The sequence below is a fragment of the Muntiacus reevesi genome, chromosome 14 (genome assembly GCF_963930625.1).
Source record: "Muntiacus reevesi chromosome 14, mMunRee1.1, whole genome shotgun sequence".
Lineage (NCBI taxonomy): Eukaryota > Metazoa > Chordata > Mammalia > Artiodactyla > Cervidae > Muntiacus > Muntiacus reevesi.
This window is the reverse complement of record NC_089262.1, coordinates 32,788,607-32,802,858: the sequence shown is the minus strand read 5'-3', so window position 1 is coordinate 32,802,858 and position 14,252 is coordinate 32,788,607. Positions and strand designations below refer to the sequence as shown.

The 14,252-nt window shown below is 41.3% G+C and overlaps 1 protein-coding gene across 1 annotated transcript in view; it reads right to left on the bottom strand.

Moving 5' to 3' along the window:
* Positions 1–14,252, bottom strand: part of WDR70 (WD repeat domain 70) — a 274,164-nt gene that overhangs the window by 20,635 nt on the left and 239,277 nt on the right. Inside the window, exons 14-15 of the mRNA XM_065905250.1 lie at positions 2,280–2,380; positions 561–640 (exon numbers count right to left, since the gene is read on the bottom strand). Of these exons, the coding sequence (XP_065761322.1) occupies positions 561–640; positions 2,280–2,380 (181 nt within the window). The remainder of the gene's footprint in view (positions 1–560; positions 641–2,279; positions 2,381–14,252) is intronic.

The window sequence follows — 14,252 nt, the reverse complement described above, 5'->3', positions numbered from 1 at the left end:
TTTACTCATCACCAGCTTCAAGGGGCTTGGTTTTATACAAGACCCATCAGCAGGGAGAAAACCCAGCAGTGCAGCGCCCCCTGGGCTTGAGGCTGAGACGCTGAGAAAGTTCACAGGGATCGCTACTGCATCTGAGATCTTTCTAGCCGCTACCCGTGGCAGGTCTGAGATTGTGACTCTGGGAAACAAAAATCTATCAGATCAACAAAGTTGTGTGACAAACCTGAGAGACGCTGCCCTGTCCTGATAAGATTTCTGATTGTACCTCAGGTAGTTCATTTTATATCCGAAGGTCTCTGGATCAATCTGTCACAGGGTCACAGAATTTAGGCTCTTCCTTTTGGGGTTGAAAGTTACATGAAGTCACCCTGTCTCTGTGATGAGTCACAGAAGCTAAAGGAGTTAGCTATTATATGACTCCCATCCTAAACACATGAATAGGATATTTTCTAATATATGCCTGAACTTGGAGGGCTTTTTCTGTCTCTAAAGCCATGAGATCAACAGCACACAAGACTAGAAGACAGATGCATGACAGAGAGACCATGCTAACAACTTACGGGTGATGATGTAGTCCTGGGTTAGAGTCTCCGCTTGCTTCGCCTTCCGCTGGGTTTTAACTACACATAATTTCGCTCCCCTGAGAGGAGTTAAAGCAAATTATTTCCTTTATTTGGTCTTAGAAACAGAAAAGTCGATGTCAAAAGCATTAGACACTTTTAAGGAACACACTCTGTACACATCATCTCACCAAGTCCTTGACTTTCCAAGGACTAGCAACAGATGGAGCCCTTGGTGATAAGACACTGAACATATGGGACGGCAAGTCTGTGCATCAGTGGTTACTACCGTGTGAGAGGGTTAGAAAGGTAACTGGAAAACAAAAGGCTAGTTAAAAAAAATCTATAGAAATAACCTAAAATTAAGATCTTAAAGAGATATTAATAACATTAATCAACCTTTTCACCCTAAAGGTCACAGGATTCAAATTTTAGTTTATGGCTCAGATGAAAGCAACCTGGGTGGTCTACAGCCCAAGTGGCATTTGTCCACATCTCAAATACAAGAGTAAAGTGTCTGGATCCTAGTCAGCTTGGCAGGATTGCCAAGGGGCTACAGCCCAAGAATGTGTGGGATTAGCCAAAAGTGTGCTTAGAATGTTTCACTCTCCTTAGCAATAATGAGTATCCCTTTCAGGAGAGACAAATACAAATAAGTAAATTTTTTAAAAGAGTCCAAAGATAGTGCCTTCTAAAGGGTGCTATCAAATGGGGTTCATCATTTTCTCAAGTAAAATGGACCCCTTCCTTTCATCCTACTTAACATTAGTATTTTTAATTTATTAAGTAACAAAAAAAAATCCGATTTGTTCTTAAAGACTACAATATGTAATTTTATTTTATGGGGCAAAGGTTCCAATTCCAGAAAATTCTGAGGGAAAAAGGACTGTCTGCTTCTATTTAGAGCCAGACTATAGTCAATAAATATTAACTAATAGAGGACAGGCTTCCTTTCCCCCCAGAAGAATGTGGGACCTCACAACAGGTTTATGGGGGACCCCAGTAAATTCAGCATGTGGAATTTTGTACTAGATAGCCAAGGTTTACTCTAAAGAAACAGCTAATCACTTGCTGTATCTTAATAGAGAGAAACAGACCATCTCTTTTGGATGGTGACACATGTTTACCTTTGTGCCCAAGGAAAAGAGAAATAACTGAGGGACTGACTGAGCCTCCAGTGAGGTTTTTAGATCCTTGAAACACACTGGTATGTTTAAATTTGGCAACTGGGCAGATGTGGGGTAGAAGGGGAAACTGTCTGTGCTGTCCTCCTCTGCTGGCAGAGAACAACTCCACCAAACATCCAAACGGTACCTGAGAAAAGCCCAGACAGAAAGGGAACAAAACGGACAAGCCGGTTCCATTTCCTGTGAGTGGTTCGTTCCCTGCTGTTAATCCCTTACATGCATCACTGCTAATGCCACTGTCCAGGGTGGTATGCAGAGTGGGCAGGCCTTTCCCCCCCTTGCACTCAACATTTCAGCTAAAGAACTGCAAATCCCTAGGAAACTTTCACTTTGAATTCTGTATGGATCAAGGAGCTATCTAAATCCTCTTTAAAGCACAATATGAGGAGTTTGAGGCTTTACTCTGGGCCAGCTGCATTTTCTAAAAGGGTGGATCCCCATCAAAGAGGGAAATAAATAAAAGCAGGGGTGAAAAAAAAGCCCTCCCCCAGTTGTTGTCATCCATCTCAAACAGGCAACACTTATGAAATACCTCTGACTCTTGTTGGGGTCATAGTAGACTTTAGCCAACCCATTTCCCGTCCCCACCATGATCTGGTTCAGCTTTGGGTGCCACAGGCAGCGGACAACGCTCTGAAAAAGAAAAGGCATGGGAATCATCTAAATGGGGCACAGACAAAAGGGAGAGAAAACTCTGCTGGTGCTTGGACGGCTAGTTTACTAAACTGAATGGCACCCTGATGATGACTTGCAGCTTTTAGGGCACTTTCTTCCAAACCACTGAGTTATGTTCTATCACTTATTATCTCTGTGACACTCTATAAAAATATAAAAGATGTCCCCTTCCAGCCTTCTCTCTGCTCCTTTTCTGATAGCATCAAAGCCACGAAGCTGGGCCTTCCCAGCTCTGCTGTCATGTGAGGCTGGCATCTTGGAATGCTGAACCCACATAACTTGGTTCATTTTACCAATGAAGCAGATTTAGATCTCAGCGAATCATGCTTTTATGCACACAGTATGCCCCTCTGCACAGCATATTGAGGCCAGGTGGTTACTATTTTTAGTTTACAAAGATCCAAATCTCATAAAGCTTTCTCAGGAACAACACACATTTGTGAACTGTGAATAATATCTCTCTATCTATGAGATTAACCAGCAGGACAATAGCAGAAGTAAAACAGAGATATGGAATGTAAAGACGTGATGTTAACCTGAACGAAAAGCAGGTTAGGAGAAGGTTCACTGGAAGAAGCTGTGATCCTGTGAATCATTACTGGTGAGGAAAATAAGTGCTATTCTGGGGTCAGAAAGAACTGCAAGTTCCCAGTAAGAACTACAACCTGTTTTTAATTTTTGCTGAAATAAGAGGGCAGAGGTGGAAGAGATGGCAGGGATAGAATTAAAGGAGGGAAAGGAGGCTAAGGTTGGTAGGCAGAAATACCACATGTTGGGTTCTGCAGATCTCACTCTGATAGAACAAGAAATGAGTGGAAGCATTAATTCAGTGATTATTAGGAATCTCTCATGTGCCAAGCAACATACAAGGACTAATGGAAAAGGGTACAATTAGATATTGCCATCTTACATTCTAATATTAAAATGCGAATCATGGAAATTTCTGTCTTCTAAATCTACCTTGGGCTGAATTTTTTTTTTTTTTTTTTTTTTTTTGCTTCTTCTCCCCAACCACATAGTTCTTTTGTTAATATAGAATATCTGGTAATTTCTGCAATCCCTTTTGATAGAAATTCTGGCTTCCACTTGACTGGTAAAAAAATGAACATAGTTAAATGGCTACAAAGCCCACTCTGAGATTCCTGAGAAACTAAGGAAGAAATGTAAGAAATGTCAAAGTGTCTGTAGAACTTCTAGTTCACGTCTGACAATATTCTAGAAGAGTGGTTCTAGCACTGCTAAACAGGGTTGAGATGTTCTATTGAGAAAATCAAACCAGAGTGGCTGTGTTTATCCTGTCATCAGGGGGAAAATTAAGCTAAACAGGCAGGTTTGCACAATTTTAAGTTTTCGCCCCACAATTTTTTTTAAACCTATAGTATCTGCTACTCAATGTCTACTAGCAAGTGCTAAAAGATGATAAAACATATACAATGGTGAGTGAATATTAATAGAAAAACTTGAAAATGGTAAATCATATTTTTCAGTAAATGTGAAAGCAGTAAATCAAAGTTTAACAACTAGGGGGTGAGGTTGCTGTCGCCTTTGTGCACGTGCTCGTGAAACTTACTTTACAGTGCGTGTGTAGAAAAAGTCACACTTTTCTCCCAATAAAACTGCCTTGTTGGTAAGATGGAATTAAGTTTATCAATAGTTCATGATCTGCAAAGCACAGTCTGACTACAAGGTGTTCCGTCACTGGGACTAATGTGAGAACCATGCCTAGACCACTGGAAATCTCTAGACGATCTAGGTCAGGCATGTGGAAACTTGAAAAGAGTCACAGACAACTTCCCATCAAAGCTAGAATAAGCTCATCCAAGCCAATATTCATCTCCTTCAAGTCTTGGCTTAACTGTCATTGCTACTCAGAGCACCCTGTTTGAAACGGCACCACACGACCCCTTCTTTCCTTGTTTTCATGGCATGTGTCACCTTTTAAGATGATATACAACTTACTGTTAATCATGCTTTTGACATATATATAACTTACTGCTAATTATGCTTATTGTCTGGGCTTCCCAGATGGCACTAGTGGTAAAGAACCTACCTGTCAATGCAGGAGACCCAGGAGATGTGGGTCCGATCCCTTGGTCGGGAAGATCCCCTGACGGAGGGCACAGCAACCCACTCCGGCATTCTCGCCTGGAGAATCCCACAGACAAGAGGAGCCTGGTGGGCTACGCTCCGCGGCGTCGCACAGGACACACTGGACACATTGGACACATTGGACACACAATGGACACATTGAAGAGCCTAAGTAGGCACGCACACATGCTTACTGTCTGCCGCCCCCACTAGAATAAACCCTCTAGACAGGCTGCTCCTGGTCTGTCTTGTGTGGCCAAGGGTCTCAAGTGCCTAGATTAGTGTCTGATACTTAATAAATATTTGTTGCAGGAATGAATTAAAGTTACAACTCACCCAACCTAAATAGATTGCTTTGCTAGGTGGGGTTGGAAACAGACAATTTTCAAGTTAAAATCATTACTGCCTATGAGGAATAATTTGATTCCTCCAGATTTTTATTACACTCAAGCATCATACACACACAGAGGGTTAGTGCCCTCCCAATGTGGGCCAGAAAAGAGGGATGAACAAGAGCCAGAGGGGCAAGGGAACACAGTGAGAGGGGCTCTCAAGGGCCTTCAGAAATCTCAGCTGCCCACAATTGGCCCCAGGACAATTTTAAGGACACAGTACTAAAGTTATTTCCCTTCCTTGGTTCTCTAGAGGTCTGGCTAAGCAGTCTAAGATTACTGGTTCTCAAATATGTTGTCAAGCGAGCAGGGTACAGAATTGGAAAAGATCCACAACGTAGGCCTGATAAATTCCAAGACACCAGCCAAACAGGCAGTTTCCAGGGGCAGCAGGTTACCGTTACTCTCTCGTCTACGCCGAGGGTGTAAATGTCAGAGAGAGGCAATGGCCGGGCCAGCAGACCAACGTCTGACTGCTTTCCAGAGAGTCCAAGCTCCGGGCGCTGCATCTCTATTCCCGCTCACAGTCTTTCCCTCCTACACCCTCACACACACACACGTGACTGGGCAGCACAAGCTCTCATGGAGAAGCACGTTTATCCTCCTTTTTACACAGAAGGAAGGAGAAGGCAAGTGAGCCCCCTTGAACTAAATAGTCATTCCAGAGCGCCATCCACTGAGGTGGTGAGTCACCAAGGCATCCCATGAGGGCGCTGGGAGCAGTCTGAGTTAGGCAAAAGATACTTAAGGCTCAATTATCCTAAGATTGGTTATTAATCAAATACTACTCGGATTCCAAAACATGGAATGAAGAAACAGAATTCAAAGTCAAAGGTGGGTGGGCTTTTTTTTGTTTGTTTATTAATATTTATTGTGTGTGTTTAGCTAACCTTCGTAAACTTTGCAGCGAATGCAGCTCCACACTTTGTCCTGTCAAGGAAATGCATCTTATAGCAGAGAGCTGGCCATCTGCCAAACCAAACAATTGCTGAGCCGGCAGCGAGGCTGGGGAGCAAGCAGAGCTGCCCCGCTGCTAACTTGTCAAACACACATACTGGGTTTTACATAACAACAATGGGACACGTGCCTGCTAGAAGCCCAAGGAGCTATCACAAGACAAATGAGCTACAGCTACTTAGAAAGAGTGCATTCACTTCATCCACCATCCACAAAGTCACCCTCCATCCTCTGTTCTTGAAGAGGTACTTCTGCAGCTGGGGGCTTGCCACATTCAGACGGACAGATTTACTGAGTGAGACAACGAATGGAGGGCAGAGAACACATCTGAATTAACGGACCAGAGGGAACCATCATGACAGGAGATCTACACGGACCAGAGAGAAAGCACTGCACTGCCAAGAACTAGATTCTGAAGTTAGCCTGCATATTTTAAATATACTGATTTGCTTTATTAAATTGATAAAGGATTTTATTCTTACACTGATCCACTTCATCTTACCAAAGCATTGTGGAATCACCACTGGCTTCCCCTAGCTGCTCAAACTGAACTCCGTGTTACCATAAAATTAAGTTTAGTTTTTTGAACCAAAAGCTACTGTCATTTTACATAATTTGGTGGAGCAGAGGAACCACAGTCTGTCCCCAAAGTACTCAGTTCAAGCAGCAGCCAGAGAGAGACAGTAACTGGTGCTGGAGATCGTAAGCAAGATGACAAGGCAGTGATCAGACTTTAAAGTGCTCAACACAGAGCGCTCTCTTCTCTGCAGAGACCCAAGAAAAGAGGGGGGTGGGGCAGAGAAGAAGAAAACACTTTGTGTACAAAACGCAGTGTCAAGATTCCAAAACAGGAACTTTGGAATTACCCCTCCGCAAAAGTAAAAAGGCCATAAAAACCCCAAATAATTTACTGCTGTGGTTTTTTGGTTTACTTGATGTGATGGAAGCAAATAAGGAGAAGAGGAAGAAATCAATGAGAGAAATGAATCTGTATTTTAGGACATGGGAGGAAAGGAACTATCGGGTTATCTGCAACTTTATGTTATAAAAGTAGCTGACACCTCAGAACAACACTACAAAACTAATCATCTCACCTCTTGATTTCACAAGAAGAAGAAATTGAGGCTTGCAGGAGGCGGGGTAACATTCTCAAGGTCACAGAACTTAAACACGGAGGAGCTGGGATGCTCAGGGAGGTTTTCCCGACTCCCATGCTCATTCCTTTATACCTCCTAATTATGCAACGCTCTGTTTTAGAAGATGGGAAGGAAGAGTCGCTGCAGATTTTAAATCATCTCCAAACCCACCTAACCCAGAAGAAATCTTAGGAAGTTTATACTAAAAAGCAGATGATATTACTAAAATCATAAAAGAAAAAGTTCGCTACTGCCCAGTTCACAAATGTTACTATAAAAGAAATCAATGCCTGCATAACATCTTAGGCGTCAGTAATGCACATATCCAAACACTGCTCTTATTCTACTTCACATGCTAAAAGAAGCCCAGCACCCTTCCTAATTTTGTATCTTAAACATGATTATGATGAAACACCCTTTCCTGATCCTTCCCAGCTGCTGATCCACACTGTAAAAGAAACTCCATCTGGTTTTTTCATGTTTGGTTTTTGTCATATAGTACAAGAATGGATAAGCTAACTCAGAGATTCTTTCAGAGAAGTATTTTCCAAAATCTTCAAAGGTAAGAGCCTCACACATTTCTGTGAAGGAGACTATCACACAGTTCTGCACATGTGTATGGAGGCAGTCTCATGGCCATGCACACCCTCAGGACTGCCCAGTACATCTGAAAGTCCATGTATATGCTGATGCCCAAGTTTAAGAACACAGATCGAGATGTGAGTCCAAAATGAAGAAAAAGAAGGCAGATGAAAATGGAAAGGTACCGGTGAAAAAACATTCTTTGGATTTGCACAAACCCAAGCTTTATTTCACAGAGAAAGAAAAATTGCTTTCCACATTAAAATACTGAACCAGGTAGGTAGAAGAGTCAGGTAGGAATGCTTTAAACTTTTCCAGGTTATTTGTCTTGTCCTCCCAAAGCCTTTGCTTTTCCCAAACTTGGATTATTTTGCAGTATGCTTGGGCCATTGGATTTGGTTTCACTCCTTTCAAGTTCAGGAAGCAAACCTGCTGAGTAAACTTTTGTCTACAATAAATAAGACTCCTCAACACCCACCTGATCTTCACAGAGATACCCCTCAAACAAAAATGTTTAAAGACATTTTCTCTGCTCTTCTAAGTGAGCACATGCCTATCCATTTTTCCCCCTCCACATTCCTCCAACTCTAAGGAAGTTCCATCACAGGGCCAGACAGGTAGCAATTGTCACTCTTTGCTGAAAATCTTCTTAATCTCCCTTCTCCCCTGCCCCAAACAATTCTCTCTCTGATAAACCAGATAGAAGCCCAAAGGTGAAAAGAGGAAATGTCGTGGCACTTTTATAAATGTAGGGGTTGCTGAAAACAAACAAACAAGGAAAAGCATTGCTCTATACCTGCCATAAATATCTGGTACGGGTGCACAGATTATGCTTTTTGAAAAGAAAGTGAAAATGTCAGTAGCTCAGTTGTGTCTGACTCTTTGCGACCCCATGGACTGCAGCCAGCCTTCTCTGTCCATGGAATTCTCTAGGCAAGAATACTGGAGTGGGTTGCCATCTCCTTCTCCAGGGGATCTTCCCAGGGATCAAACCCGGGTCTCCTGCATTACAGGCAGATTCTTTACCATCTGAGCCACCAGGGACGCCTTGGTGAAAACTTTTTGAAAACTGGCATCTAATTATCAAATTAAGTCCTATCAAACCCATGGAAAATGCATTTATTAAAATCAGTTTATTTACAGACTCTGCTCTAAAATTAAGGTAACTGTTAAAGCAGCAAAAATCTGGAACCTGGTAATTGTCCTTGGCACAAAATGAATCACATCTGTAGCTGATAATAAATTCGCCTAAAGAATTTCATCACGAGAAAAAGTTCTCAGAGAAAACCGAAGGTCTCTTGGGTAAGAAAATTAAATACAATCTTCTTCATCTAATTCAAAACACTAATGTCAGTTTGCTCCAGTCTGCTATTTGAGAAGAACTTACAAAGGCAGGAAAAAAAAAAAGGACAAATAATGACTAAAGAATTCTAATAATTATTTTAATTAATGACAGTTTGGGAGCAGGAAACAAATAGGTGACAGGAAGTTAGAGTCTCCAGGGTGAGTGACACCAGCCGTGGATCAAGGCAAATACCCCCCTAGAAACAGCACGTTCTGCAGGCACATTCCCAAAATTCTCACAGAACTCCGTACTGGTGGACACAGGATGGATCAAGGGTGCCAAGATATGGAGCCCTGGGGGGTTGAGAGGGGCCTAGCGCACTATAGCCTCAGGCAAGTCAGCACCAGCAAAGAGGGGGTTTGTCTGTAATATCACATAGTATCATCTACTATGAGCATCAGGCTGTGAAAAAGCTTGGGAAGCACTACCCAAGGCCATCTCTCGATCTAATCTACACAGACTTTACCCTTCTTCATTTGTCTATAGTTCAAGATGGGCATAAAGATAATAAGCATAAATCTTTTCTTTATGTAAATAAACAAAGCACAAATGGATAAAGCTTTAAGTCTCTAACTACTAGACAGGAGATATATATGATCAGATCTTAGAAATCATCAAGCATGTAAAACAAAAAAACTGTAGGAGAACCTGAGTCTTCAGAGATGAACTCTACAGGATATGTAAAGCACTATCTGTTTTAATATAGTATAGGTAAAGAAGTGTTATACATTATACTCTTTTATTGAGCCCTTTGGGGCGGTCTCAAAACCCCTTATGATACAAGATGATCTAGCACTCCAGAAAAGGGGAAAACACTGTCCTGGGATTATGAGTTAATTATAGAACTCTTTGTTTCCCACACTAATAAATTGTGGAAGTCTGGCCAGAATTCTGATAGAACAGCTGGAAAATTTGTTACCAAAGAGCACTCATCAAATTCTGGTTGGGAGAGGAAAGTCTGTCATAGAAAATACTACAAGACATAAAGTCCTTTTCTTGGTCTTCTCTCAGTGGGGTGTGGTGTGCTGCTGGAACTGGACAACAGAGAGCTGTCATTATTGTATCATATGTTTATATATTTTATAAAGAATACTGGGTCATTCTGAACACTGACAAAATTGACCTGTCCACAAAATCAACTTCTCTTTTTTTGACATTTGTATAGGGTCCAGTATGTTTCTCCTTCAGGGTTGTGTTATCTGTTAGGTAAGTCTTCATCCAGGTTTGCCATTCATGGCAATCCTGTCTATACAAGGAAGTGTATAGATCTGCTTAAATGCCAATTATATAAAACACCAAATTTTTGTGTAGAGAAGGAAAATTAAAAGTTTCTAATTAATCAAAAGGGAGACACTGGCTGTTTCTCTTGTTTTCAAGGACTACAAATAGAAGTAAAATAGTACACAGAACACATTTCCTTGAGACTGCTGACACCAATTAAGTAGAAGATGCCTTTTAATACAGCATGTTGCAGAGTTAAATGATACTAGAAAATGAATAAACTATTAAACTGGACAAGACCTTCTTTGACTCCTCATTCTTCAGTGATTTATGAAGTCTGAAGGAGGAATGATAGGCTCCTCATGAGATCAGTCAGACCTGTCAATCTTAAAGGAAATCAGTCCTGAATATTCACTGGAAGGACTGATGCTGAAGTTGAAGCTCCAATACTTTGGCCACCTGATGTGAAGAAGTGACTCCTTAGAAAAGACCCTAATGCTGGGAAAGGCTGAAGGCAGGATGAGATGGTTGGATGGCATCACCGACCTGATGGACTGGAGTTTGAGCAAGCTCTGGGAGTTTGGTGACGGACAGGGAAGCCTGGCATGCTGCAGTCCATGGGGTCACAAAGAGTCAGACATGACTGAGCGAATGAACTGAACTGAAATGAGATCACTGTCAAATAGGTAACTATAGGAAAAGACACTCACTATAGGCTTTGAAACAGGATTCCTACAGTAAACATTATTTCAAAGAAGAGAATGTTGAATAGAAAATCTAAATAACTGCTCCTGAACTAAGAGTCTACTGGTTAAATTTATAAACTGTTCTTTGAAAAAAGACTGGAAATGAGAACAGAAACGAGGTGATAAGCACACCAGAATTTGTCTTCTAAGGGAGAGTAATGACTGGACTTTTGATAAAATACAGTGACAAACTCCAACAAATAACTTTTACTTCAAAGCAGAGTGTGTTCTACAAAACAGACCCAGGAAACAGGTCATATTCATTAACAGTATAACAACCGAAACAAATTATATTCATTAGAGTTTTAGATTACCAGTATTTTAGGCATCCACAGTAAATCTGCTACCTCTACTGAATTTAAAACATAGCTATTTTTAGTAAGTCTGAAAAAGGATCATCTCAAGTTTTAAAGAAGCAGACAAAATCTGTACTTCTTTCATCAAATCTAAAAGAAAACATATTTATATTCTGAAATTCCAAATTAATTAAAAAAAACTATTAACAAAAACAAAAGCAAGAGAAGCTGGCATGGAATAGGCTATGATAATAAGTCCCAATAAGAGTATACTAGAATAAAATATAATAAAAGATAAAGCAAAATTAACAAATACATGTTCACCAAACACTTACTATGTGCCATATATTGTTCTAATCCTAGGAATATAATGTTCTGCCCACTCACATGGCACCAAGGAGCCCCCTTACTCCAGTTTGCTCACTGGAAAGTCTAGAAATAGCTGAAAATAGAGTATCAAAGGTAACAGAAGTGTTGAGAAAATAGGACCCACAAGAAAATGTTAAAATAACAATATCAACTAAGTTTGGTTCACTTAGACAAGAGAAGACAGAACAGTAACTTTATAATCTTCAAGGAAACAGAGGATGTTGACCAGTTGTTCTCTAATTCCTTGAGGACTCGAGTAAAGGATGTGGGCTCTAAGCATGAGAATGTAGGCTAAAAGTAAAGGGGAAAAAAGGTCTGATGATAATAAGAGTTTTTATAAACAGAAATGAGCTTTTTAGGGAGGCTGTAAAATCTTCTGTTAAAAGTCTAATTTTCATATAAGAGAGCTGAGTTGTAGTCCTCAAGTCGGCAAGAAGATGGGCTCTGGACAATAATATTGAGACACTAAGTAAAAAGAATCTGCCTGCAATGCAGGAGACCCTGGTTTGATTCCTGGGTTGGGGAAGACCCCCTGGACACTGCAGTGGGCAGCCTGTCCCTTCTCCAGGGGGTCTTCCTGACCCAGGAATTGAACCAGGGTCTCCTGCATTGCAGGCAGAATCTTTACCAGCTGAGCCACCAGGGAACCCCATGAACACTGGAGTGGGCAGCCTGTTCCTTCTCCAGGGGGTCTTCCAACCCAGGAACTGAACCAGGGTTTCCTGCATTGCAGGCAGAATCTTTACCAGCTGAGCCACCAGGGAAGCCCATGAACACTGGAGTGGGTAGCCTGTCCCTTCTCCAGGGGATCTTCCTGACCCAGGAATTGAACCAGGGTTTCCTGCATTGCAGGCAGATTCTTTACCAGCTGAGCTACCAGGGAAGCCCTCACAGGTCATTAGGAAAACAAATTATAACTACAATGAGAAAGCGTTTCAAACACCTGTTTGAATGTATAAGATAAAAATGTTACAATACAAAGTTGGTGAGGATGCAGAGCAAGTAAAAACACATATACTGTTTGTGGGAATGCAAAATAATACTGCTTATCTGAAGACGGCTTGGAAGTTTCTTATAAAAATAAACATTCATTCACCATATGACCCAGCAAGCCTATTAGGTATTTGCCCTGGAGAAATGAAAAATTATGTTCACACAATGAATGATTCTTATTGTTGTGGTTTAGTTGCTAAGTCAAGTCCAACTCTTTTGCAATCCCATGGACTGTAGCCTGCCAGGTTTCTCTGTCCATGGGATTTCCCAGGCAAGAATACTGGAGTGGTTGCCATTTCCTTCTCCAGGGGATCTTCCTGACCTAGGGATCTAACCTGTGTCTCTGGCATTACAGGCAGATATTTTAGGGCTGAGCCACCAGGGAAGCCCACAAATGAATGTTTACAACAGCTCTATCCAAAATCTCCCAAAACTAAAAATAATCAAATGTCCTTTAATAGATAAACAAACTGTGCTATATTCATACAGTGGAATACCACTCAGCAATAAAATGTAACAAGTCAGTGATATGCACAACTGACCTGGATGAATCTCAAAGGATGCTACCGAAAGAAGTTGATCTAAAATGGCTACACACACTATGAGTCCATGTACATGACATTCTTGAAAAGTCAACACTAAAGGGATGAAGAACAGACCAATGAATACCAGGGATAAGGAGAGGGAGAGGGGTAAGAGTGTGACTACAGAGGGATGGCACAAAGGAGTACTTGGGGTGAGGGAACTGTTCTCTTTGTACTGATTGTACAAACTGATTGTACTGATGGGATTACAGGAACCTATAGGGGCCAAAAATAACTTTAAAAATAATAATCAGTACTACTAAACTTGTTCCTTTCATTTTCCTTATGTAAAACATTTTAAAATTTGATAAGGTAGATACTGGGCTTCTCTAGTGGCTCAGTAAGTAAAGAATCCACCTGCAATGCAGGAGACGCAGGTTCAATCCCTGGGTAGGAAATGGCAACCCACTCCAGTATTCTTGCCTGGAAAATTCCAAGGACAGAGAGCTTGGTGGGCTACAGTCCAGAGCAAATAATCAGACATGACTGAGCGACTAAACCACCACCACCATTAAGGCAGACATTAACAGTTAAACCACCATGAAACTGGTGATTTCCTTCCTTTCTACTCTCATATGCCTACAGATGAACACTCAACTGCACTCTTTAAATCCTGAGAACTACTGTCCTGGAACATCCATAGCGTAATACCATTAGGTGCAATGAGAAGTGATTTAATCACACCTTGCAGACACCAGTCTGGTGTCCTGTACACTGTGAGGTTAACTTAGCAGGAGATTCCAGCTGAGTTCCAGTCACTGTTTAAATTGAACTCTGGTTTGTATGCTGCCTCCCTCAGGAAATTTCAAGAAAGGGTTTAGTAAGTCAAATCACAAAAGTAGTAAAATCGCAACATTGTTTTTCTATCCTAGCCCAATGGCATCTCTTTTCATCACTAATTAAAGAAAATATTCTTACAGAAAGTAGCACTGACTGATCACTGTGCTTTACAGTAAAGCATTATCCTAGTTACCAGGCTGGAAGTTAGCTCAGGACCCGGGAAACAGGCAGTACTGGAAAAAGAACCATGTAATTGCTGTGCTGGCAAACTGACACTAAAACTCCACCATGCTCTATTGACTCCCAGGTTCCCTTTCAAATATTAATATACCTCAGAAGGC